This window comes from Lampetra planeri, unplaced genomic scaffold, assembly GCF_965212315.1.
Source record: "Lampetra planeri unplaced genomic scaffold, kcLamPlan1.2.h2 scaffold_114, whole genome shotgun sequence".
Taxonomy (NCBI): Eukaryota; Metazoa; Chordata; class Hyperoartia; order Petromyzontiformes; family Petromyzontidae; genus Lampetra; species Lampetra planeri.
This window is the reverse complement of record NW_027613851.1, coordinates 71,211-99,176: the sequence shown is the minus strand read 5'-3', so window position 1 is coordinate 99,176 and position 27,966 is coordinate 71,211. Positions and strand designations below refer to the sequence as shown.

General features: G+C 44.3%; 1 protein-coding gene across 1 annotated transcript in view; it reads right to left on the bottom strand.

The window, feature by feature from the left end:
• The window catches only part of LOC144738726 (influenza virus NS1A-binding protein homolog), a 62,912-nt gene that overhangs the window by 10,346 nt on the left and 24,600 nt on the right, over positions 1–27,966 (bottom strand). Inside the window, exons 3-10 of the mRNA XM_078621718.1 lie at positions 26,812–26,940; positions 17,494–17,666; positions 13,413–13,488; positions 12,006–12,179; positions 11,503–11,628; positions 4,438–4,545; positions 2,808–3,051; positions 145–378 (exon numbers count right to left, since the gene is read on the bottom strand). Of these exons, the coding sequence (XP_078477844.1) occupies positions 145–378; positions 2,808–3,051; positions 4,438–4,545; positions 11,503–11,628; positions 12,006–12,179; positions 13,413–13,488; positions 17,494–17,666; positions 26,812–26,922 (1,246 nt within the window). The 5' untranslated portion in view covers positions 26,923–26,940. The remainder of the gene's footprint in view (positions 1–144; positions 379–2,807; positions 3,052–4,437; positions 4,546–11,502; positions 11,629–12,005; positions 12,180–13,412; positions 13,489–17,493; positions 17,667–26,811; positions 26,941–27,966) is intronic.

The window sequence follows — 27,966 nt, the reverse complement described above, 5'->3', positions numbered from 1 at the left end:
TCACGTGACAAACCTCACCGGCCGTGTCAGGCGGTGGAGGGTTATAAAACATTTATACCTTACGCGATCCAACCCAAGAACCCTCATTAATGGACATTCCGACTCTCAATTGTGCTCACTAGTCGTGCGCTCGTCCCGCGTTACCGGCGGCGATGAGGCTGCCATTGAGCGAGGCGGCTCCCAGGCCGCAGCGCTCGTAGTGCATGCCGGAGAGCAACGCCGCGTCAGGCTCCTCCAGGTCCAGGCCGGCCTCCAGGCTGGAGCTCTTGGAGAGCACCGGGGTGGTGGCGGGGGACACGCGCGGGCTGGAGGCGCGGCCGTGCAGCGAGATGGCGCACAGCGTGCCGCTCAGCACCGCCAGCGACAGGTACTGCATATCTGTGTGCAGCGGGAGGGAAACGATGTCGGCAAAAAGGTTGGTGGTGGTGGTTTGAGCTCAGGGGTCGGCAATAAAAACACCGAGTAATTTTTCGATTTAAAGCTTTCGCGACTGCAGCAGGGATTCATCTTCTTGGTTCTTTCGGTAAAGTCACGTAGAAGGGAAATAATAAAATAATAAAAATAAAACATTATAAAATCATTCTCACGACGTTTCGGCCACAACGCAAGCAGCCGTCCTCAGGTGAAGAACAGGTCTGTCGGGAAGACAGCATCTGATGCTGTCTTCCCGACAGACCTGTTCTTCACCTGAGGACGGCTGCTTGCGTTGTGGCCGAACCGTCGTGAGAATTATTTTATTATGTTTTATTAAGATTATTTTATTATTTCCCTTCTACGTGACTTTACCGAAAGAACCAAGAAGATGAACCGAGTAATTTGTTTGAATTTCAAGGGGCTCACTGCAGTCGTTAAAGAATCAGAAAATCTATTTATACCGGAGGAATCCGATGAGCTATAAAGATTTTTTTCACAGATGTTCAGTATGCAGCTCCGGGAGACGCAGGTTGCAGACACCCCCCCCGTCTTAGCCGAACCCATCTCACGTTGTGTGGCCCTTGGCCGTATGAAGATTTTTGGTTAGTGTCTCGTAGGGTCAGGAGGTTTGGTCAACCCCGCTCATAATGAAAAGCACACAAGTTCCGATGACATCACAGTACCCCACAATGTTACCAAATCTCAGATTTTTGGAAAGGCAATCATGGTTGAGCCTAAAATTGTGCAAATGTAGGCGACTGCCATGCACTGAACGAGTACAAATTACACTCTTTGGTTCTTTCGGTAAAGTCACATAGATGAAAAATAAAATAATAGCTCTATATATATAAAAAAAAATCGCTTGTTACAAAGAGTCCTCTCTACTCACTACAGTAATTTTGCTGTGGCTGTTCCACCTGATGACAGAAGCTTGTGTTGCCCCTGAGACGTCGCGATTTAATTTAGTCATTTTTATTATTATTAATCTACGTGACTTTACCGAAAGAACCAAAGAGTATGGATCCTTGCAGTCACGAAAACTTAAAATCTAGAGTACAAATTACTGCCTGCCGAGGGCTACGTGGGTGGCCAGCAGAGGGCGATGCAGCAATATCTATGTTTGTACTATACAGCAAGGTCTCGCAGGAACGCGGGCGGGGGTTAGGTTCCGTGTACCCCCCACGTAAGCACGAATTCACGCAAGTTGTGGGTGTTCACCTACGTGTGTAGTACAGCAAATGTAAGAGTGTATATAAATGTACATACATGTTTCAGAAAGTAAAGTAAAAGGTTCCACTAATCATCGGTAGCATTCAAGTCAGATAGAACACTATATTAACACGATATTATTAACAATTTTTGTAGTCGTTTCTTGTGCGGGCGATACAAATACAAGATCGCGTCATAGCTGGGGGGTGGGATTTGACTCTGTGCTTGCCACCCTGTGCATTCACGTACTGACGTGGCTAATGCGGCCAAGGCGGTGAAAAAAAATCAATCTCCCAACACTCGGCCACGCGTCACGTTTGTTTTCAAGGGCAACCGTGGCAACCGCGGTTCGCTCGACGGACCACAACTTGTTGTAACCGGAGCACCAACGCACCATCATTATTATTTAACGAGGCGAGGTCCGCGTCAAATTCTACACAGCTTTCACAATAGGCCAACGTGTAATGAAAGTCAATTTAAACGATGGGCCCGTTTGTACACGGACGCATACACGCGTACGGCACTGTCATTCCGCTGCTGGATGAGGGTCACCGTGATGCCCACTGTGGGTTGGTGAAGCTGGGGATAGTACAATAAACACAAGTGGGAGCAAGATATTGCTCCACTGCTCTCCGCTGGCCAATAATGTAGCCTTCCCACCCCCCTACAGCCGCTGTTGCATGCTGGGTCGCCAATCTAAGCACCACCTCAGGCTTGACTCAGCTTAACCTATGTGGATCAGATGTGATTGGGCGCATTCAGTGATAATTTGATGTCGGGTCTCGCTTACGATCACGTTTATTCAGAATTGTAGGTTTATTTTTTTTTGGGGGTTAGATCGTGTTAATATGAACGTGTTAAACCCACCGCCAACACCCGACACGGCCAATTTGTAAGGTTTGTCACGTGAACAAAACGTGCCAATTCGTTACTGGTTCGGCACACCGGTTGTGTTGGAGAGTAAACCCACTACAGCATTTACAAATTCGAGTACCGTGACACTTTGCCGATAATGTCAACACGCAGCATCATCATCAGGCGACAGCCACAGTTGTGGAGAATCCTCCTGTTTCGGTCTTACGCGATCCATCCCAAACAAACCTCCAATACGAATAATACCGGTGGCGAAAGTCTACGTGTTAAACGGACATTCATTACTATAGCAGAATTACAATAATAATCACCGGAGCTCTTTTCAGAGGCAATGATCTTCCACTCGTGCTTGCTGAAGATGTTGTTGCTGCCGCTGCCGCCATTGCTGCAGCCACCGCCGTTTTGACTCTGCTGCTGCTGCTGCTGTAAGAGGTTGCGAGCAGCGGTGGTGAGCGACTTGCAGGGAGACTTCATGTCGCCGGTATTCAAATGCGTGGTGCCGTTCGTGGTGGCAACGCCGATCTTCTTGCGCTTGCCGTCCCGGTGAAGGTTTTTCTGCGCAGGACAGACACACAACCAAACGCCGGCTGTCAAGTCTCGCCGCCTTTTTATTTTTTACTTTTACACCTCGAGCCCCCCCCCCTCCCAATACTTTTTCAGGAGAGTCCTGCCAAGGCTTTGGCCATAGGGGATGTTTCTGTGGGAAGGGGGTTTTAATTTTTTTTTTGTTTTATTACAAATTAACGAACTTGCAGCAATTGTAGAACTTGGAAAACTTGGATTGTGGCGATGGGCACACAAGGCCTACACGTTTTCAAATCAGATCACGGGATCCGGAATGTATGTTAAACCTTTACCATTCCGATGACAAACGTGTTATGCAACCAGTTTTTCTTACGGAAGGGCGTGTGGCACTGGTGGAGCCAGTGGGGGGGGGGGGGTGGTACGTTCACCCCCAATGATTGGATCATTGGGGTTTATTAGTAACAAATTGGCATTTTGCGACCCCCACTGCCACTGTGTAGCATATTATTACGTGCCAGGGACTCTATGAGATGATAGGACAATAGTCTGAGTCCATAATTGGCAATAAGTAACGGCAAAGCAGTTATAAGTGACTCACAGAATTGTGCGCAGTTGCGTATACAGTACATTCACCTTCAGCAAGCGCGATGCCGATCTCACACGGTTCGAATTCGACCCTCGATCGATAGCCGCGCCATCACCGCACACGTGTCGAATAAAAAGCAAGGGACAAGTCCTTACTAACAACTCCTATCATTTGTAATTGCTGGAGGGGTTGCCCCCCCCCCCCACCTGAAAATCCTGGCTCCACCATTGGCGTGTGGCACAGTTTGGCGGCAGCTATTATAGAATGCGGTCGTGTCGCTACAGTTACCTGCGGTGAGTACAATGTCTTTAAAAACAGCGGCTCAATGACTCTCGAAATAAATTCATGCGAACCGCTTGCGCATTTAGAGATTCAGCGGTGAACGAGACCCACCCTGCAACTTGCAGATGTCTTGGCAGGGCAAAGGGTTAAAACTGGAAGGAACCTCCTGGTTACACCAGCCCACAGGGGATTATTGTGTCCGTCCGTCGTGCATCCAAAAATGTGAGGGGAGGGGCTGGGTGGGGAGGGGCTGCTCACCCCGTGGTGCCCTTATAAAACTCAATGTTTAACCTACTCACGCCGGCTTGTGCCCGTCCTCACAATCGGGCATATTTGCAGAATACACCACGCCACCGTTGACCCTGGCCATTGACCGAGCAAACCCAACGTTCCTACCAGCTCCCTCCGCAGAAATGTGTTATACCCACAGAATTAACCAGGGGAGCAATGACTACTGATCGTCCCAGCTACACTACACAGATTTTCGGCGCTGCATCAGTTCGGTTACAATGTACGATCATTTGGGTAAATACGGATACAACCGTTACCTTCGTGTTATTAGCGGCATCTTCGCCCTCACTGGAACTGTCTTGCGGAGACTCAGGGTGGCTCCTTTCGAGCAGTTTGTGTTCAGCCGAAAAGTACAGCTTTTGAACCTGATCGTGTTCAACAAACACAGGACAAATGGGGGGGGGGGGGGGAGGAAAGAGATAGCAAGGGCAAAGAGAGAGAAGGCAGAGGAGGGGGAGGGAGAGACAAGGGGCAACACTCTGTGTAGTACCTCCCAGAGCAATGTACGCCTAACGGTAGCAAAACCGCCACTCAACGCCGTCTCTGTTGAGTTGCGGTTAGCAGGCACATCTTAAGTGTGTTAGTTTTCTGTGTAGTGGTTAAGAAGAATATTGGTTTGAAAGGATGGCAACAAAGCCAGAAACGAATAGACGTTGCCGTGTTGCTGCGTATCCAGGCTGCGTGTCACGAGTTTCCCGACACGAGTTCCAAGCTTCGTCATTGACGGAAATAAAACGTCTAAGCGACCAAGGACTTTTTTCTCTGCACTAGCCGAAACTTTGCTTGTTAAAAAAATCAAGAGAAGCCATGCACTTGCATAGATTCCATAATGCTTTTAGATCCTCGGAAGTAATTAATTTGTGATAATAACATTGTCACCTCGCGATGTCACACAATGATAGGGCCACTTTAACCGGCAAGACAAAACCTTTAATAAAATTGGTCGGTCGTACAACGTTATAGTACACGTGTGCTCATAATGGGGATTATCTTTATAAGTTATTTTGAACAACCCCAACCCCATCTATTGATATCACTGTGATGTCACTGTTTTAATATGCCCATGCAGTGACATCACTGGTTTCAAATTATTTCCTCATTAACAAAGCTTCAAACGTGTGTCAGACACCCCAGGGTACAAACCTAGTTTTCTATAAGATCAGTTTTTTTTATTGGTTTCCCTTTTCAGCCAATTAAAAAAATGTGTCACATTACAAATTTGTCCCATGCATGTTTATTTATTTTAGCTCAAGCTTAATATCATGCATTTTAGATCAGATTGCTTCAGTTAACATTTTAACGACTTCTTTTTTTTCATTATTTCACAGGGCAATGTTTAGATTTTTCCTATTGCTGCGCGACCGAACCGTAATCAATTCTTAGTGCGAGTAGTTCATAAAGTCGGCTGTCAAACACAAACCGGCAAAATAACCCGACCATCATCGCCATTAACGCTGCCTTGCAATAAAAACACGTACATAGCCTGCTAACATTTAGGGAAATGACCAGCGATCTTTAAAAGATGCAAACAAGGCCACGTCCCGTAATGTTACCCTACTATGTACATACCCATTACAATGCAGTTGGCAATGACTATGGCGACAAGGTTTTACCAGCTTGAGCTTGTACTGCCAACACTTTGCGCTTAAAGAGTTTTAACGGTCGAAAGTCACACGCACAAATGCTATCTATGCCCTCCAAAAGCGCAGCAGTGAACCTGGAAAGCAAAAAAAGGGGGCGAGATTAGCAGGACAAGGGAGGAGGCGAGGGTGGGCAGCTGGTGGGAACAGGGTCTAGGTTAGGCCGGGGGGGGCGGGTAGGGGAGGAGAATGAGGAAGTTCGTGGAATGGGCTCTCAATTCCTGCGCAAGACAAGGTTTTCAAAACCATCGCACGCACGCTCGCTCACCTCGCAAACTTGACAGATCGCACACACGGACGGACCACGCGCGCGCGCGCACACACACTGCGGTGAGCGGGCAAAGATCGGGGTGTCTCATGATTAACATCGTGAATCTGGTCCAGCGAAATGACTTGAGACTTACCTCGGCAAACAGCTGCATTCGGGGGGGGAGGAAAGTTAGCGAAACAAATGATAAAATAACCCGGGCAGGGCAACCTGCCCACTTAATTTGTACTTTAAAATCCTAACAACCGCATTTTCTTCGTCTTCTGCCAGGAGCTTGCTTCAACTCAAGGGATTGATTAGTAGGAAAATAATTTAAGTCAAATAAGATGGCAGCGTCCGAACACAGCGCCTCACTGCTGCCACAAGTTGGAAAAGGAAGGTTAATCGGGTTAGCGATCTTAACCTTTTATAATAATTGGTGAAAGTAAAATATCATTCACATTTTAAAACTTAACGTTGCCGAAAAAGGTAGTGTAGAGGGGCCGGTATTTTCTTGCTTTCATTGATGACCCAAAAAAAAAAAATTCCAAAAGCTTGAAGCGGGCTTCTCATTCGAGATGATGTAAAAGTCTGAAAATATTTCTATATAATGGTGCGAACCAACACCACAAAATGTGCTAACGCTGTATAATCAACGATGGCAGAATGTGATGTGTATTGTACATCAGTACCTCGCAAAATTGGGCAGAAACCAAATCCCTCCTTGTGAAATTTGAGCGAGCGATTTCAAAAATCGTTGCTGCCAAATTAAATTATGCTTACATGCCACTAGTTTAGCCAGCCGGATTTTAGATCTTCGTGGATAAATGACGGGGCTGGTTTTGCGGTTAACTGTGCTTGACGCAGGATCATGGATGCTCTCAAAGGGGGGAAGGGTTTTCGCTCAGAAATGTAATTAGTAAAAAAAAAACCCCAACATCAAATTTAACTCTAAACTTTGCTTGGGCTCCAAATTTGCAGCCAACCAAAAAGGAGATGTAATCTTTGGACAACCCCCATCTTCGAATTCACTGATGATAGTTAAACAACCATTATCTGGAATCCCTCAAGTGTTTGGGGAAAAAAAAAAGTGTGCAGAAAATATAAAATGCCCTAAAACACCCCGTTTACTCATGAAAGGGGCTTCCCGCCTACTCAAAAAGCACCCAACATCCCCGTTTGAAACCCAAGGGCCCATTCCATCACGGAGATCCACCCCTATTTGCCACAACACTGCCCACCAAGCTTGGAATAAACTTCTCCTGAGGGCCAAATGGGAACCGTAAAGTATCTTTGGCAGTGGGCCGCACATTAAAAACACACACAAAACAGACACACCCCGTAGCATTACCTAATAATTTGCGTGCCGACCAATTATAAAGGATGCTCTTGCGGTGACAGAAGCGACTGCAAACGCTAAAATTAGAAAAACAATATTCTGCCAGATTGAAAATTTTCCCCTCTAGGACAAGCTTAGTGTGACCAAGAGATTATGCGCAGTGACGGATGAATATTGTTTTGATGTGGTACGGCCCAATTAACGTGGCCATCGACCCATATGAAATGAATTCCTGGACCGTAGATTCCCAATTCCTGTTACAAATGCTTCTAACCGCTAGTGCTAATCTCAGGGGAAATCTTTAACTTCTGACCCGTGTACGCAAGAAGAAATTGGTCACGGGTAGTCGGTGCATTTTATTGCCAGATGAGCAATGCTCGTCTTCTGTGCGTTGAGCTTTTCCCATCAACGCACGTTCCCAGCCAATAGGGAGGTGCTCTGGTTGGAGTGACAATATAAATTAACTTAAATTGTGCACGTGGGTACATCAACTTGCAACTGCAGCACTTGATGGTGAATCTGTGTGGTTGTTGCAGGTGCGGTGTTTCTCATGTAAAAAAAAAAAGTGTGAAATAATTGTTTTCACAAAAATGTTACTTTGTATAAAAACACGTACGTGTATGAAGAATATATAAAAAAAAAAAGTCGTTACGTATCTCGTGTCAACCTGGACACCCTTGCCAACATGATGTTCCATCTCTAGGTATTGTCCAGGATAAAATATTTTCGGTAAAATGAAAAACGTGAAAAATATATTTTGGCCAATTTCTGTAGACTACATAACATGTGTGGAGTTGTCTTTCAGTAAAGATATCGGATCACTTTAACGTGCGGATTATACTTGCTGATAATTTCGTGTCCGCTCTCAGTACGATGGCATTTTAGACAGAAAAAAAATCTGTTGCTGTGCTAATTATCCATCGTAGCAAACTCGGAACTCGTTTGGCAAAAAATATTTTTTACTGACGTGGGGTGACCTAACACCCCCTCGCAAAAAGGTATCGTGTTCAGGTATGCAAAGCTGAGCCCAGCGTATAATACCAGGGTGTCCTGTCACGCTGTAATAGCAGGAGAGCTGTCGCTGAAAGGGTGACTAAGCGTGGATCTTGACATCTCGCTGGACGAATTCCATTTAATAATGCAGGCCAAGAGGTGGTGGGGGGAGGGGGCGTAGGGGGGGTGTGTGGGCCAGAGGGAGTTAAAAAATAATGTGTCCAAATAGATGTGGCCAAAAAAAAAGTAACTGTGTTGCTCAGTCTTTGTTTTGTTATAAAGAAGAAGAAATAGAAAATAATAAAAACGGGCGAATACTATCTACGAGCCATTCGCTCGGCTTTGGAAACGATCCAAATGGAATCTTGCAGGCTGGAGTGTCCGTTAACTTGTTCCACCACGGCGTGCCAACACTTCATCTCCACGGCAACCGCACACCTGGGACGTTGCTTACCTTTCGGTGGCTTACACCTGGGAAGGAAATTAAGTGAGAAAAAAAAACGAAAAATTAGGATCTAAATGGCTGCCACCGCTTCTGGGTTTTTCTTTTTCCCCACCCCCCCCCCCCCCCAAAAACCCTAAAAGAAAAAAAAGAGAGACAATACAAACGCTGCCCACTCAATAAATGTTAGGTCTCGACAAAGCAAGGGAAAAAAAAAACAGAAAACATACGAAATTAAAATCAAAGCAAGCTCATGTACGTAACACAACAAAGCCCTACCTATAAGCCACAAAAGGTACCCCCACCAGAAACCCCCCCCCCCGCCCCATTAATATGCCCTTTTTTTTTGGTGTGTTATAAAGCTACGGCAAACCACATGCTTGCAATTTCATGTTTACCACGTCAATATTTTGACTTGGAGCCAAGCAGAACCCACAGCACCGGAGGCTGGGGAAGTGGAGTCTGCAAAAAGCACAACCCAAGGTAGAGAAGGCAATGCAATAACAAACAAAAAAATATAGATTAAGGGTTTCGGGTTACGTTAAGATGTAAAGACGTAGTTAGGGCCTCTTCTACTGTGGTAACACTGTATGTTTCGTACATCTTAAAAACAAAGACTAAAATCCACTCGGGGAAAGCGTTGCGGCTTCAACAAGATTGGACAAACCTCACCTGAGCATCCTGGGTGGGGGGGGAAACAAATAGAAATAAAAAAATACTTTCCTTTGAGTTTAACCCCTATGGTTTGTTCAGGATTCGAAAATAAAAGAGGGTGAATTTAAATAAATTAAAAACAAAATAAACAAAACACCGACGATCCAGCTTATACATGTAACAACATCGCAGGAATACCATTTCTATCAAGCGGACATCATCATATTTTTAAAACATCATGAAAACGTTGTTTTGTTCACGTAAAAAACACATACAAACGCACGTCCCCTTCTTAACCAAGTCTCAAACATTCTGTAAACTGCGCGGAGGCAACCACGTACGCAGTTTGCGGGCAGCGATCAATAACCATAGGCAGCTCGCGTGACATGATCGATTACTGTTTGCCCCCTTTGGTCAGGTGCCCAAAAGCTGAAACCACAGCAATACGAAGCAATTGAAAATGCAGCCAATCTCACTCAAGTTGCCCTTCACCGCCATCAAACACTACCCCAGCAAAAAATTCAACACGAGCATGTCTGTCTTGCCCAGTGCAACGCATTGCATTAGGTCGTTAAGAAAAATGTTAACGGAAAAGCGACGAGCATGAGGCGGGACCCACATCTCATACAGACCGTTGTTTACGTGCCGATGCCTAAGCGTTTGGGGGTTCCTGACCGCCAAGGATTCACCGCGATCCATGACAACGACGCTGCCCTTTTATAAAAACGCTCTCTCTCGGTGAGCTCATGCAGGAGGTCGTACGGCAACAGACAATTGCACCTCGCGCACACACACACACACGCCGCCGCCTGCGTACACAGCGGCCCTGACAACCAGATTCGTCGTTGCTGTTGTGTTCATTAAGTGAAACCAACCAGGATACTTTTGCAGCAGTGTTACTTAACACTCAACTAACGAGCTGGTTCACGATTGGTGACCGTCTCATCGTCGCCTACAATGCAACGACAGCAAGCCACAATATAGTGTGGAAAGATGCAACCCAAAAATAAACACAAGAGTTCTTATCCTATAAATACTTATCCTAGGATGTGATACACAAGTTTAAAGCTCGTTAATGAGGGCTAAATACTTTTTTAAATTAGGCCCAGCAAATGTGCCACAGTGTTATATTGACATCACTGCTGAGGTAAGAAGACGTTTTGGAGTTGATAGCGCAAGCGACGCCATAACGATGGGTTTTTGACCACAACGATACAGACTTTAAAATAAAAATCATTAACGAAGCTTCACACTTGTTTTGGCGAGGTCAGGATTCAAAGCTTAGGTTATGCATCTACAACAAAATAAGAAATTAGTTCTTTAGGCTGCATCTTCCTTCAGAGATTCCAAAGTTGATGTGCAATAAAATTAAGGATTCTCAATCTACAGGTCGAATTCCCTTTGCAACAAATGTGTCTCAATGCACACTACCATCTGAACAGGTGAAAAAAAACGCCTTGAAACTCGACCATCGTGCACAATTTTAAACTATTCAAAGTCATTGTTGGAACTTAACCGTGGTCCATTTGAAAATGTAGCTCGCCAGCACATTAAAAGACCAAATTCTTTCGAACGTCAGCACCAGCGTAAAATTGCCCTGCTGCGTAGCCAAATAGCTACAAACGGCAAAGTGCTGCTACACAACTCTACAAGTAGCAGGCTGATTATCTACAAATCAGCCGACGCAATCGCAAAAGTCACAGCGCATTTTCTCTACCCACGGATTTTTACGTACGGCAAGCGTAACAAAAAATAAACTGGCAACAGCACATCCACCTAAATAAAACGACGCTGCAAAAATCTCCTGGTCGGTTACGGTTATGGCTGAGCAGGGGCGGGCGTGTAAGCGGAGAGAAAGAAGAGGGGTTGGAGGAAAAAGTGAGGGAGAGACAGCGATGAATGACAAATGCAACGCGCCCTGGTGCTAGACGCGGTTGTGATCATTTTCTCCGTAAGCCCCCCCCCCCCGACCTCCCACCAATATGGGCGGCGAGGCACCCCACAAACCTTCTGCAGGAGGTCTTCCAGACGCTCGCCCTTCTCCCAGATGCAGCGCTGCACCCAGTCTATCACCTTGGTGCAGAGTTTGCCGTTACTGGGCAGCCAGACGTTTTCTTCCAGCACCACTTCCACCTGACGTCAACAGAAAACGAACCGGTTAACTTGTCAAGTTCATCACCGTTATCATCATTTATAGGGGGGGCTTCATTGTCGAACGTGTTATCTTAGTCGCCGTCATCTTGACCACTCAATGGATTGTCACGATTCAGTGTCAACATTGTTATATTGTCCTTAATCTTCCAATACTCATTTGAAAACTCATTTTTTGAGAACTGCTTTGTGTGTTTGCAGTCCTTTCCCTGCACCTCCAATAAGCACTGTTGGCTACGTACGGAGAGAAAGAAGTTCAACGTACATACATACAAGACATCTGGCTATGCATGGTGGAAGAGTAGCCCAAATAACCTCTCAAGGTCTCAAAAGGGTCCGAAAAAGCTCACGGTTCTTACCTGCAGGCGAGGCAGCTTGAGGAACTCTTCCCCTTCGGAAATCTCCACCAGGTGGCTTTGGATGAAGGCGTCCACCTGGGCGAGCAGGCGCGAGTCATCCATGTGGCCCGCGAAGTTTCGGTACGAGATGCAGTTGGTGCCGTCGACGCAAGACAGAAGGTAGTCTCCGCACACCTGCTCCCGGAGAAGTACGACCAGCATAATGATGAGAGGATGTTTTGAAGCGCAGGCTAACCCTCGCCAGAGGTCGCAACCGGGTACCCGATACCCGTACCCTACCCGATACTCTGCTACCCGTACCCGGCCGGGTACGGGTAGCCGTTTGAGACCCTGGTGCGGCCGGGTACGGGTAAGGAATCAAAACCCGTTTGCAACCTCTGAACCTCGCCTATTCGTACCGAGACAAGGAAACTTCTACGCCAGTGTTCTTCGCTAATTTTCAGAAGGTGGGGGGGGCTTTCACCGATAAAACATCATCAGCGCGAGGACCCCACACATTTGAAACCATTGGGGGTTAACAGCACGATGATGGGGGTGTTTTCACATTTGTGTATTGTCGGGGGCCGCACGCAAGGCCACCAGGGGCCCACCAGTGGCCCGTGGGCCTTGCGATGAAGAACACTGCTCTACGCCAACCAAGACGGCTGGGCCAGCGTGTAAGAGGAGGTCAAAATATCTTCCTAGAGGCGATCTCTAAAAGTCCTTCTAGTGGAGGTCTTTCTGCAAGCGGTGGCATCAACAGAGCACCTGGCTACACACACAAATCCTACCGCAGTGGTGAGATGTTAATTCCCTCGCCTGGTATGTAGGAGGTCATGGGTTCGATTCCAACCCCGATGCCTGTTGTATATTTGGAGTTTGCATGGATTTTTATCCGGGTCCTCTGGTTATTCTCTCCACATTTAGAAACATGCGTTTAGAGTATTTGACTGCTATAAATATCCACATAACCTACTATCATTTGTGGCCAGGTCGCTTCTGAAAGAGAGCCATTTAGCCGAGTGGGCCTTACTTGGTGAAATAAAACTTAGTTTGTTTAGTTTTATACGTCTTTCAAAACTTTTCTTTCACTTTTCTCCCCCCACCTCCAGTAGCCATGTGAATGTCAGGGTACAGAAGAGAAGGAAACATTTAAAACGAAGCAATTTTGTGTTCCCCCTTGGGTCGCCAGAATAGCAGAGACCACTCCAATGTCTGTCGTCTTGGAGGGCGGTTACTGAGAGAGGCATTGGGAGTTGTCTCCATGAGATAAAGGGCAGATCTTGGTCGGCTGTGCAGCAGTGATCTGGCAGAAGGTAGGAGGCGCTGTTGGCGAGGTGTGGTGGCATCAACGGCTCTGGCCACGGTTGTTACATCTTGATCTTGAATTACGGAGGGAAAGAAAAACAAACGCTCGTGGAGTTTTACCTGTCTCACGCGGTCCATCTTCAGCTTCTTGGCAGCAGAGTACACATCCTTCACCAGATCAATAGAGGCTTCCAGCCTGAAACGCAGCACACGTAGTCAGCACCAGGGCACCGTAATGTAAACAAAAACTGGACAAAAATACAGAACCATCCACCCCACATTACACGCTCCACCCACAGCATCGGATGACAACGTCCTAAGTAAATGGGTGAGGAACCTTTTCCTTATGGAGAGTTGAATAGGGACTTCAAATGCCATTGGAGGGAAATACAGTAAAACCTCGTTATTCGAACATTCGTAATTGGGGATAATTCGGCACGGCTGCGATTCATATTAGTAACTCGCCACGAGCCAAAAATTGCCGTATCGAATGGTCCATTTTCGGCACGGCGCGTGGAGCGATGACGCGCGCCACGACCAAAACAATTACTCTGTCTGGTGGCGGCGCGCGTGGTGAGCGTTAGTGCGGACCTGTTGCTTTGGACTTTACCCTACTTGTGCACTCTATGCAAGCCAACCCTCTCAGAAGTGTCATCTACTCCTACATCAAGAAGTAATAGAAAGGGACCCAAGTATAAATCCCTTGTTCTGCGAGACAAATCCAAAGTTTTGGATAGAATTGATGCAAGTGTGTCAATGCGTACGGTGCGTGAAAAATTTGGGAAAAACATTGGGACAGGAGGCATTGGGGAGTAACCATTGTTGATAATTTGGAATACCCGTGACGTCACACCACGTTGACCAGCCCCCCTCAATAATCATGAGCAGGTGACGTCACTCCACATCGAACAGCCCCCCTCATTAATAATTATTTTAAGGTGATGTCCTCCAAATGGACACTCCCCCCCCATTCATAATTAGCGGCTGACGTCACTCCACATGGGGGGGGGGCGAGGCGCCTCCTCCCCCCTCTCTCGGCATCAACTGACAACCCTCAATACAAAGGCAGAACCCTCACGTCACGCAATCTCCGTAACGCCATTGAGACATTGAAGTAAAAAAAACGTCATGATGAACAAGGGATAATAACCTTAAAATGAAATAGGTCTGTGTCACCACGTCCTTATAAACTGTACACGCATTAATGCAATGACTATCAAGTCGGTCTGCTTTTCGCTTGCAAGTTTCAGATATACTGCAATACACCTGTCCTTGGACGGGCAAAAGGCTAGTTTTGGATAATTCAGCAAGGCCAGAGCCCCATGTGCGTCGAATTCACAAGGGTTTACTGTACATCAAAAACACATTATGTAACTGCAAGAGGGCTTTCTAGTGACCGAAGCCACCGCGCACGCTAAAATTATAAAATGGTCTTGCCAGGTTGAAGATATTCTCCAGTTCTCGAATAGTACAATAAGCACTTTTGCAAGTAAAATGTAACAATTATGCTCGTCAGAAAACGCACAAAAATAATTTAGTATTTATAAAGTGCCTATATCTTAAGCACTACTTCAAGATGCTGCACAAGATAGGGGGGGCAGCTGCATTCCAGAGGGTGGAATATGGAGACATTGGAGGAATGCATTGCAATATGGATAGAGATAAGCTCATGGGCGTTAAAAATGGTAGACAGAGATAAGAGAAAAACAAATATTGCGATAGATAAGAATGGCGTTCAGAAATTTACACGTTAAATGAGTGAAGAGAAAGCGGGACTTGAACAGGGAGAGTGAGCAGCAGATATTTAAGGCTTAATTTCAGCGAAAGTCTGTTCGGGTCAGTAATACAGAAAATATTTCCGTACTTGGCAAACCAGATCCAGTATACTTTATTTTATTCTGGTAGGTAACCTCCTGGTTACACCAGCCCACAGGGGATTATTGTGTCCGTCGTGTAGGGAGGGTGGGGTGGGGCTGGTCACCCCGTGGTGCCCTTATAAAACTCAACGTTTAACCTACTCACGCCGGCTTGTGCTCGCCCTCACAGTCGGGAATATACCACGCCGCCGTTGACCCTGGCCATTGACCGAGCAACCCAACGTTCCTACCAGCTCCCTCTGCAGGAATGTGTTGGCTGTGGCTACTAGCCAGGAAGTGACTACCTCCAGTCTACCAGTGACCTGGCAAATATTCAGGCGAGCTATTAAGCTCTAGGAAGCGGCCATAAAGTAAAGTAGAGATATCCAGAGTGAGGCCATCAGAACAAAAAAAAACTACCGTGGTTCTGCATGTTAAAGTGAAGACTTTGTAAATAATCCATCTGGGTCCCACTTTAATAAAAACCTATGGAGCATATGGTTTATAATCTGAAGGTTTTAAGTTGCCAATCATCCCTAAAAAGGTCAATAAAGTAGGTACCATACACAAATGTAAAGATTCAGCCTTAAATATAGGCCCATAGACGGAGACAAATTTCTTTCTCGTGTAGCTTCTTAAGATGCAGTCGCGTTTAGACGCCAGAAAAATCCACTTTGTAGTGTACAGTAAAAACCCTCTTAACGACCACCCCTGTCAATGGCTAATTTCTGCACGACAGACCTCCATACAGCCCAATGCGTTTACAAATCTGGCTGTCGCCTGATGAAACTAGTTATAATTACTGGCGAAACGTCGTACTTATGATTGTAAATGTTGTGGCTTGGCTCTCCAACATAACGGTGTGACTAATTAATGCATTGATTAACCGTGTTTCTTTTAACATGTTTATAATGTTGTTAGCATCTTCATGAATTCATATCCATTGTTTAAATATTATAAAGGACGTTTATTTGGGTGAAAAAGGATAGCTTTCGATGCTATCGGAACGAATTAAGCCTTTAACGTGTATTTCCGATGCTCGGTTAACGACCAAAATCACTTCACGACCGATTTCGTGGAACCAATTACCGTCGTTAAGAGGGGTTCTATTGCATATTACCGTGAGTACTCGGCTCATTGATACCATGGTTCCACCACACACACTGCAGGTCACAACACCTCAAAAATAGAGCTCTGCATCTTCCCATAGTCTCTTTTCCTAGGCTTCTTGCAATAACCTTGGTAAATTCAAGAAGTGTGTTAACTCTTTATCTACTAGGACTTTGATGGTGCCGTTTGTTGCTGTCCGCACGGTGTTTTGGGCCTTTGGCTCCACGTAAAGTAGCTGTGTTTAATTTTTTTTTAGTCTACAATGGCTACGTGATTTTTGGGCTGAATTTTCATGGTACGAGTGTTGAACTTAAAGCCGTACGTGGCTGACCTTACTATTTGGCGGTGCGGGCCAAAGGTCCCTTCTACGTGACTTTACCGAAAGAACCAAGAATACACAAAAAACTGTTTAAATAAAATGGGTGTGTTCAATCTAGATTTAAAAGTGCATAGCTCCAGTGGCATCTTAATAAATAATTTAAAGGCAGAAGATGCAAATCACAAACCAAGGCCTGGCCTGGCGTATCGTTCCATCTTTCGATGGTTCCATGAGCGACAACTCAGGACAAGCGTGTGTGCTAGGATAGGTTCCTATTCTTAGGTTTTTTCGGTAAAGTCACGTAGGTAAAAAATTAAATTAAAATTAATAAAAGTAAAATAAAATCACGACGTTTTGGAGGCAACACAAGCTTCCGTCTTCAGGTGGAACCGTCACAGCCACGACAGCTGTAACAAGTAAATGAGAGATTACAAGAGCTACCACTCCGTATATATAATGGTTGGAGAGGGGGGAAGGGCCATGAACGGCACACTTTTTATTAATATGGTAAGGTGAGGCTTAAGACTAAGAATATACTGCATAACAAAAGACTGAGCCTTTGTTATGGAGGTGCGGTTTGTGACTATGCCTAGCTTACATAACAAAAGTGTGAAAAAAGAAAAACTAAAACTGGTAAAACAAAACTGGCTGTCTATCAGTAACCTGTAAGTTGTCTGTCAAATAAGATGGTCCAAATAAGTGTAGTTAAATCTCTTTTGCATGGTTAATCACATCTTTCCAATGATTAATCAGTTTGTAACCAGTTTGTAACAATCATCACGGTTATTTTATTTTATTAATTTTAATTTTTTTTACCTACGTGACTTTACCGAAAAAACCTAAGAATATGAATCCTTGCAGTCACGAAAGCTTCAAGTCTAGAACCAGGATAGGTTGGCGGCCCGGGCAAGCGTACCGTGCGGTGTAGGCGTAGTTGAGCAGAATCTCCATGGCCTCGGGGTTGAGATCCTCAAAGCGGATCATGGAGCAGCCGGTGTTGTCCAACACTTCACTGTTGAAGGCTTCAAACAGGTAAGGGCTGGAGCAGGCCAGCACAGCGCGGTGGGCGTAGATCTCATGCCCGCACACCTGTTAACAGACACGATGGTCACCCTCTATAATCTTAACAGGCTATGGGAACCTCATTTGCCAGTTAAAATATGATAATTGTTTTTTTACCCTTCTATCTGGCAACAAAACTGACACCTTTTACCAAGGAGTCATGTTTGCATAGATCGCAATACCTGCAGTCATAATGCAAACAAAAGACATAACTCTGACAATGTGTACGGTCCTTGAAGTTGATTGGTCCACACCCGAGACAGCTTTCCTGAGAGCCTAGTCTCACATGGGTTGGACCAGATGAAAGCTGTCTCGGGTGTGGACCAATCAACTTCAAGGACAGTGCACATTATCAGAGTTATGTCCTTTGTTTGTATTATGACTCCTTGTAAAAAGGTGTCAGTTTTGTTGCCAGATAGAAGGGTAAAAAAACAATTATCAACTTAACAGGCTGTTTAGGGAAGTGCTGTTAGAGAGCTCTATGAAGGTGAACACGGCACACGAGGTGGTGGTGTGAACACCATCACGCCTGGCCGCCTTCGTCTCGCCAGTACCAATGTTTAGACACCGCACCAGGTGCACATTTAAGGCAGAGTTGACCTAGGAGAGGCCCAGGATTGGTTTAGATATTTGTGATTGATGTTGGCTACGAGCGGGAATAGAGCGCGTGCAGTGCGCCAACTACCACTACCGCTCACCAGTGTGTGTGTGTGTCTGTGTACCAGCCAACACGCACATGCACCACACACGCCATTCATTCTTTGCAGAGTTCCCAAAAAAACATGAAGGGCATCAAAAATCCAAGTGTCATGGTTTGTAGAGGGATTTGTTGTTATTTGGCGTAATTATTTAAAACACAAATCTCCCTTATATAAAGTAAATATGGTCCCATAGGGTTCTTAATGTCTTATAATTAAAAGGCTCCTAATATGTCAGGAACTAATTGTGCAAACCTTCATTGCCCATTTGTAATGTCACTTTTATGTAATAATAATTTCTTATTAACCGTGTAATACATGCGTTTATGCGATTAAATAAAAACAGACCTTTATATGTTCAACCTAGGTCATGAGTAAGAGACGTCTTTTTGGAAGAATGCTAACAAGTACTGTACTTTTCATTCCATTAATTTCACAACCAAGTATAAATAATATCAACAGCACTTTAACAAAACAGTAAATTGAAAACCGGATTTAAAAAACAAAAGCCCAATTAGATTGTTGGGAATAAACTGTTCAAATCCAACAAAGCACATAGAGGACAAAGCTCATGTTTTTGCCAACGCGTGTCATAATACAAAACAAACATGTTTACATGTAGCCAAACAAGGGAACAAAAAACACCAATTGCGTGCACGGCTGTATTTAGAACTGGCTGGCAGATTTCACGAAACAGCTTCGATGCTTTGTTTCCCCTCAATGCTAAACCATTTAAAAATATTTTTCGATTTAAAGCTTTCGTGACTGCAGGGATTCATCTTCTTGGTTCTTTCGGTAAAGTCACGTAGAAGGGAAGTAATTCCTTTCTACGTGACTTTACCGAAAGAACCAAGACATTTAAAAATACTACGGTCATTGGCAAGTGTATAATGCGTCAATTAATTTAATAAGATGGAATCTCTGGCACGCAAATACATGCAGTAATTTGTGCAATGCACTAACCGCGGCTTGTTACGAAATCACATGGAATGCCTGTGACCCTATCGAATCTTAGAAGCTAGGCAGTATTGGGCCCGTATCGTGCTTGAAATGGGCGACTGCCACGCACATCAGCTCGTTATCGGCTGCGGGGCTGCTTTGTGGGCAGCAGAGGGCAGTGCAGAATTTTTGTTCATCTTTGCCTTCAACAAGCACCGACCATATTTTTTACTGGCAAATGTGGTTCCAATGGTGTAAATGCTTACCCCGAGCTCTCATACTCTGATGGTGCATTGTCTTTGAGTTGTGCACCTTTTGGCGTCATCTGGTGCAACACCATGTCAGACTAGGCTCTAAGGAAAGCTGTCTCAGGTGTGGACCAATCAACTTCAAGGACAGTGCACATTATCAGAGCAAACATGACTCCTTGTAAAAAAGGTGTCAGTTTTGTTGCCAGATAGAAGGGTAAAAAAACTATTATCATATTTTTTACTGGCAAATGAGGTTCCAATGGTGAAGCACTGACCAGTACGGAGAAGAATTACCGCCAAATATCCACCAGAGACCCGCGGAAACAAGGGGAGGGCCCCTCGTTTATCAGTGGATTGATGAAGGAGCTGAACGTGTACACACACACACACGACTGAACTCGCTGAATACTAAGTAAAATCAAATCACCATCCTGATTTTGTGCGAGAGCCTTGCAAGAGTGGCAACAACAGCATGGTCAACCTTTTCCACCATCCACGTGAATTCAAACACTTGTAATGTGTGTACTTGAAGAGTTGTAGCCCTGCAAGAACTTGCTTGTGCCCCTACTGGTGGAATGGCCTCCACTATTAGAGTCCAGTGTGCAGAGACCCCTTTACAGCACGGCAGTGTGGTATGTGGAAAGAATCCGTTGATAATTTGCTACGTTCATTTTTGGGATGGAAACAACTTAAGAGCGAACTCGCATGAACACAGCAGAGGCCGGCCTGCATCCAGTTTTGCAAGTTATGTCCAGTCTCCGATTACACCTATTTTGAGAGCAGTGGAATTGGGGAAGTAGAACTTAGCTGGGACAGTGGGGCGCCAGAGCAGTGAACTTACATGGGCCATTCCACCTTTGAAAACATAAAAAAATTAACCCGTAAAAACAAAGTTTTTCACTATAAGTCCTTTATATGCGTGGCGGCTAGAGTTCTCTCGTCCTCTGGCTTGAGATGGCTGCCACCTATGGGTCAGATGATTGCCTGCCACCATTAAGCAATAGCTAATTAAATATTTATTTATTTTTCCTAAAATGTTGAAAGTTTTGGAAAAAAATTTCACGAAAATAAATTCACACACGAGTCTGTGTGCAAAATGTCAGCTCGATTGGATCACGGGAAGTGGGTTAAAAAACGACCAAAAGATTTGCACGGTCGTAAGCGCGCAAGCAAGTGAACTTAATATAAAGGATTTAAATATATTCGACTACCATTCAAAAGCAACCAAAGTCCACCTGTAAAGGATTCAACCATAAAAGAGAATGTTTTTATTGCAACAAAATTTAGGGATCGGATCGTTAAATGAGATCTTAAAATTTCAGGGAGATGGAGCAGTGTGGTACAGTGGTTCACGCACTACATTATCCAGCTATAATCAGAGTTTGAATCCCAGCCATGGTTAACATTAGTGGCGAGCGATTTCTGCATCGGTCCTGGGCCCCAACCTCATCAGCCAGCCTGCCTCGTGAAATACGGTCACCCAATCTGCATGATCGACAAGGTATGGGGAGGCCTGCATATAGTGGTAATTTATTCTGTTACCTTTAGGATAATTGTACAAATGAGATGGAATACAGAACCATTTAGACAAACTATACATGAAAGTTATGCAGTTCCCAAATCAAATCATGACCCCTGGATCAAGTAAAGTTATCAAAGTGCTGGAAGACATGGGTCGATTGTTAAATGTCTACAGCCTATTAAGGAGTGATGTTACAATTGCTGATCGTGAACATAATCATTGCTGAGCACCACCCTTGCCGCCAGAGGACTGAAGTAGAAGTGATATAAAGTACATGATAGGCGAAGACTTTTCTGACTAGTCAGCCATCACAATTGGATGAGAACAGAAAGGTCAGCGAGTCGGCAGTATAACAAAAAAAAGCAAGCTGGTGAGAACATAGTTTTAGTCTGCGTAAACCAATTGCATTCACAGCAGGTGCTGGCTAGACTGTTCTTAAGGTTACTGAAAATTGACATTTTAAAAGAAGCTGTGCGTGCACACACAAGCACACCAGCTCATGTAAATGAAGCAGTGAGAGAGACATGAGAAGTTAGGGGTTTTCGGTAAAGCTTGTCAAAACTAGAAAATCCTTTCCTGGCATCATGCGGATATCCCCAACTACCACCAAATTTGTTTTAGTAAATCTTGTCAAGAACCAGTTCCACATACTGACAAACCTGTCAAAACACCACAGTTTGATCGGCAAGTTCGCATGTGTTGGGGTAAAGTGTGGGCACACTCACACCCTCTTCCAAGATGCCTTAGCCAAAACGCAATAGGTCAAATACCATCTTAAGAGGGGGCTCTCTCTTGAGATCTCTCTCGTGGAGGTCCTTCTGTTGCCACACAGCAGGGCTGCTCCTTGAGCTTAGAGTTAAATTCTAGATTTGAAGCTTTCGTGACTGCAAAGATTCATATTCTTAGGTTTTTTTTTCAGACGCACCACCTCTACATAACAGAAGGCTCAGTCCCATTCACATGCACCTTTACATCATCCGCAACTAGTTTACACAACAAAGGCTCATTCCTAACAGCGTGCTTCAGCCGCACCGAAACCTCACAAAAATAATATTCAGGGCCTACACCTTGGCTCCTCCCACCCTCAACCAGTATATATACAAGAACTGTTTTCTTGGAATATCTCTCACTTGATACAGCAATCGTGCTGTGACGGTCCCACCTGAAGACGGAAGCTTGTGTTGCCTCCGAAACGTCGTGATTTTTATTTTACTTTTATTAATTTTAATTTTTTACCTACTTGGACTTAAACTCCGTGCCCCGAGTGGATTCCCAGTCACAACGAACACCAGCAGCTAGCCATAATCGGAACTCGTTGTAGACCACCAAACCTACATTGACTAGCTTGGTGAAGTATGGTCAAGCAAACCCTCTTAACTGAAATGGTGCAGGGGAAAGCCATTAATCTACCAGTAGCTTGGGCAAAGGGCTATAAATTACTATATTACAGTATAGTTCAGTGTGGCCTTGGTAAGTGTGACTGTTCCTGGAACAAATTCAAGCATTCCTTATGCTTGCCTGCATTCAAAAAGGCAAGCAGCCAAGATATCAGCACGGTTTAATTATATTTTACAATGGTAAATAAAGCGCTTTTTAAAACCTTTTAGTTTGAGTAGGGTTTAAAACACATCAATCAGCAAACATTGTGCATACCTTCATGCCACAAGCCAACACCACCTTTATATCTATTCCAGATGGCTCTGAACTTGTGAATAAATTGGGACCGATGCGCTAAAAATCCCGCTTTTCAAACCAAATTATATTCTTGGTTTTTTCGGTAGTCACATAGATGGGAAATAAAATAAAAAAAAAAACATAATAAAATCTAATTCTCACGACGCTTTATTTTTATTATTTTTCTTCTATGTCACTTTACCGAAAGAACCAAGAAGATGAATCCCTGCAGTCACAAAAGCTTTAAATCGAAATTTTAATTCAAATTATATTCAAAGTTTGCCCGTCACCGTGGGATTCTGCCATGGTGTCATGATTAGCACACTGGATTACAATCCAGGAGGTTGTCAATTCGATTCAATCTCTGGGCATGGCAGTCCCCAAGCCTCGGTCGACCCAGCAGTATAAATAGGTATGCGCCGCAGCTATTCGATAGGAAGGTTGGTTGTGTGGTGGAGTAAAATGTGGGTACTAACACTTCTTCTAAGCTGTATGACCAGCGTGGAAGTGGCCAAAATACCCTCAAGGAGACACTCTAGAGCTCTCTCGTGTCAGTTTCTCTGCCAGCAGTAGTGTGCATGCAGGAAAATGCAGGGCTGTAATTGACAGCAAAATATTGGCAACAGGAACTTTATATATTAGTTTATACATTCTTATCACCTGCACTTCAGTTCATGAATAAACAGCATATGGAGTTGTGGCATAATTGTTGCAATACATATTTTTACGCATTATTTTGAAACCAAAATGTTCCCGTTATGGTGACAACAAGCACAGCAAGTACAGCCCCCGCTGTGCTTATTTTAATACATTACCTACGAAAACAAACACTTTTATTTTAAACAAAGTCTTATCACTGCTTGTCAACTCGTTCAGTATCGGGCGGTTGTGGACGTGTACCAGAGGTCGCAACCGGGTACCCGATACCCGTACCCTACCCGATACCCGGCTACCCGTACCAGGCCGGGTACGGGTAGCCGTTTGTGACCCTGGTGCGGCCGGGTACGGGTAAGGAATCAAAACCCGTTTGCGACCTCTGACGTGTACCACGCGATGCAAAAAAAACCCTCGAGTTGAAAATAACCTGAACCCCGTCAAAGGAGGAGGAGCATGACACCAACTGCCCCTTTGCGTGGGGTGAGACGCGTCATCGGGGCTTGCGGCACGGACACCAATAAACTTTATACAGACAAGAGGTGAACAACTGGCTCAGCAGGTCAATTGCCGTGTCAGCACTCGGGGCCAGGAACATTGAGATCCACGCTTCAAATTTGGGTTGCAGCTAGCAGTGATTAACCCAGGCTCTCAAGCGTAGCGAGCTGATCGTTTCAGCCTGGTAACTTATGTCTAGGGGGGGAATCTAATTAACTTTGGTTTGACACTTAAATTGCTTGTATTCCATCTTTGAAAATTAACCCCTTTTTGTTTCATTTTTAAATCCTTTATATTAAGTTCGCTTGCTTGCGCGCTTACGACCGTGCAAATCTTTCGGTCGTTTTTTAACCCACTTCCCGTGATCCAATCGAGCTGACATTTTGCACACAGACTCGTTGTGCGTGACAATTTATTTTCGTGAATTTTTTTCCATAACTTTGCACTTTTTAGGAATTTTTTTTTTATATTTAATTACCAATTGCTTAATGGTGGCAGACAATCATCTGACCCATAGGTGGCAGCCATCTCAAGCCAGAGGACGAGAGGACTCTAGCCGCCACGCATATAAAGGATTTATAGTGAAAAACTTTGTTTTTACGGGTTAATTTTTTTATGAGACAAACATCTCCGTAGAACAGTACGTGAGAAGATGCATCGCCTAATGTGGATCAAGAGGCAACTTGGAAGACACCTCTCAGCAGCGGTTCTGTGAAATCTCATTCCACAGGCCGTTCCCAAACGTGGGGTGGATGCATTGCTAAATGCGAGAGTTCGATGGAAATGTCTTCGTGTCATACGACAAGAGAGTGGTTAAAAACACGTGGAACAAATGTGGGAAAATTAAATAAAAAAAAATGTGGATTCACATAGCATCTAAATGTGACCGCATCTCCTGACGCTGTACAGAAACAGTGGGGATATTTACTTTAGCAGTCAGTCATAGGCAGGCAGAGGAAAAAGTATTGAGCGTCATCATACATACAATTGACTCCTACACCCTCAGAATTATACTCAAGAGATATACAAACCCTTAGGATTTACATAGACCCTTACACAACACAATGTGATTTAGATTTGTGTTTTTTTATCTACGTGGTTTTACCAAAAGACCCAAAGAATATGAATTCCTACAGTCACGAAACATTAAGTCAAGATTTAACACAATGTGGAGTTAATTTAATTTAAATGTGACCCCATCTCAAGGCTGTACAAATACCGTCGGCATAGTTATTTTATAGCGGTAATTAGTCATAGGAAAAAGGGTAAAAAGTATTGAGATTGGACTTATAATAGATTTTAATAAAGGCCACTCGCATAGAAACTAATAGAATCACAATATTTTAGACTGGAGAAATCTGAAGAGCTATGAAGCTCGTTTTCACCAATATCCAGTAGACTTACAGAGAGACCCATATATTCACAGAGATCATGACAAAATAGACGTAGATTTATACAATAGCTAAATGCAACGGCATCAAGACTGGTGGGCACATTTTATAGAGGCAGTTAGTCACGGGCAGAGTAAAAAACAAGGTGAAAACGTCTTCTTGGTTCTTTCGGTAAAGTCACGTAGAAGGGAAGTACTAAAATAATAAAAATAAAACATAATAAAATAATTCTCACGACGTTAATGCCACAACACAAGCAGCCGTCCTCAGGTGGCCGAAACGTCGTGAGAATTATTGTATTATGTTTTATTTTTATTATTTTATTACTTCCCTTCTACGTGACTTTACCGAAAGAACCAAGAAGATGAATCCCTGCAGTCACGAAAGCTTTAAATCGAAATTTAAGGTGAAAACGATTATCAGAAAGTGCAGAAGCTTAAACACACAGCATTGCAGCTTTGGAGACTGAGGCACACTGCACCACCCAGCTGGGTCTTTCCCACAACCACATGGTACAGTCCCACAAGTTCACTGATCATACAAACAATGTACAGCCTCGGTGCGCAGGACACTCTTATCAGCAGCTGTTACGACATACGCAGAAGTTGCCTTTAACAAGTTAAAAACTAGGAACCATTAAACTATTTTTTATTTTATTAAAACTACCAAGCAAGGCCCACCAAGCAATAGAGTTGTTTTTCAGAAGCGACCTGGCCACAAAATTATAGATCAACGAAGTTGCTTTATTACCACGTGAATATTTATCACAAATACTTTAAAAACGCATGTTGATTGTAAATGTGGAGGGCAAAACTGGAGGACCTGGACAAAAAAACCATGCGACTCTGGGGAGAACACGCAAACTCCAAATATACAGGCGTCAGGATCGAGATCGAACCCACGACCTCCTGTATACCAGGCGAGGGAGTTAACATCTCCTAGCCACCGTGATGCCAAGTTGAGCACCCTTTGGATGGCAAGTAGCTGTTGCAGTCTTAATTTATAATAATATTTTGCACTGAAAAACCAAGGAAAAAAAAAATCAGATCATGACTAAGAATTTAATGAATAATCTTTTCATTGGTAAAATTGTGTTGTAATTTTCAAGACAAATGCATGAAATTGTGCATTAAAAAAAGACACAATTTTTAAATGTCTGTTGCGCTTATAAAGTTGTCTGTTTATTTAATAGATTCATAAAGGTGTAGATTTTACATATGTGCTGCTGTATATTCCACAGATTAATAGCTCTACAAATGATGAAGATTCATAACACCATACACCCTACAAGATTCACACCACTCTACCTTATAAAGGAGGAATCATCATTATGTGACAGTCAAAACAATGTTTCATTCTCACAGCTGTAAAAATGTTGATAGAAACTAAAAAAAAAATATGTTTTTATTTGACAGCTTTAGTTGTACAGATATTGGTGAACCCCTGGATCTCAAGCAGGGCTGGTTCAGCTCTCGCGGACCTCCGAGTGACCTGGCCACCACGTCACTCAGCCGACATCATGCTGCGAAAGTGTTTGATGCCCACCTGCAGCCGAACATCACAGAACTGTCCGCTCTTGCGCAGCGCGTTCAGCTTGGCGGCCGTGGAGGCCCAGAGGTGGTCGTCCTCGAATACAAAGCAGCCGTTTGCCATCATCGTCGATTGAAGGGAAATCTGTATGGATCAAAGTGAATTAAACATAATTGACATCAAAAGACAGGCCACTTGTATAGTCTACAAAGGCTGTTTGGTAAAGTTATGTTCCCGAGCGCCATTTACACACAAACATCCCTGCCGTGTAGCCTGAACAGACTTTTGGGGCAAGTGCTGTTAGCAAATAACGCCCCCCTACGGGATAAATGTGAAAAAGAGCTTTATAGCTCAGATTCCTCCAATATTGGCGAATGCAGAGCTAAGTAACGTGATCAGAGGGCAGTGCATATAATGCCATTGTTTTACTGTCACTCTACACCTCTATCACCGATGCTTCCTCCCTTTCACGAACATGTACCCACCAGCGTGAAGTAACGTAAAATAACCACGACCCACACGGTGCTTGGAGGCCCTCATCCAGCAGCAGTGCATAGACAAAAGGGTTAAACGCGTACTTTGCTGGCACCGAACGCAGAGTTGGTGTGGCCAGAACACCATCCTCAGCCACTTATCTCCCCAATGCCGATATTTAAACACTGCGCCAGCTGCTCATTCAACCTAGGGGAGGGCCAGGACGAGTTCAAGATTTCACTCACCAATGATGTTTAGCCGTGGCTGGAAATCACTCGGGTTGCCAGGTTCAAAGCGCAGAGTGCTAACCACCATGCTACCTCCCTATTTATCCATAAAACATTTCAAATACATGTAGGTCTCAGCAATGCACTTCATGGCTTATTGACACAACTGCTTTTTTAAAAAGATGCAAGCTGATAAAAATCTCAAAAGCCAGCGAGAGGTTTAAGAATTCTGTTCACACAACTCACGAGCATCCTGAGAGCACTGCATGTGTATTTTACCAAGTTCAAGGTTTGACAAAGCAAGTACTTTAAGGTCTTGAAAAAAAACACTCAAACACCCAAGAATTCCACTTAAAATCCCTTATGCATACAAGGCTAGGTGGCATTGTAATCAAAATGCTGAACTCTAACTATCATTGCTCCATACATTTCTTTATCAATCCACTGATGGATAAAGTCCACCCTCCCC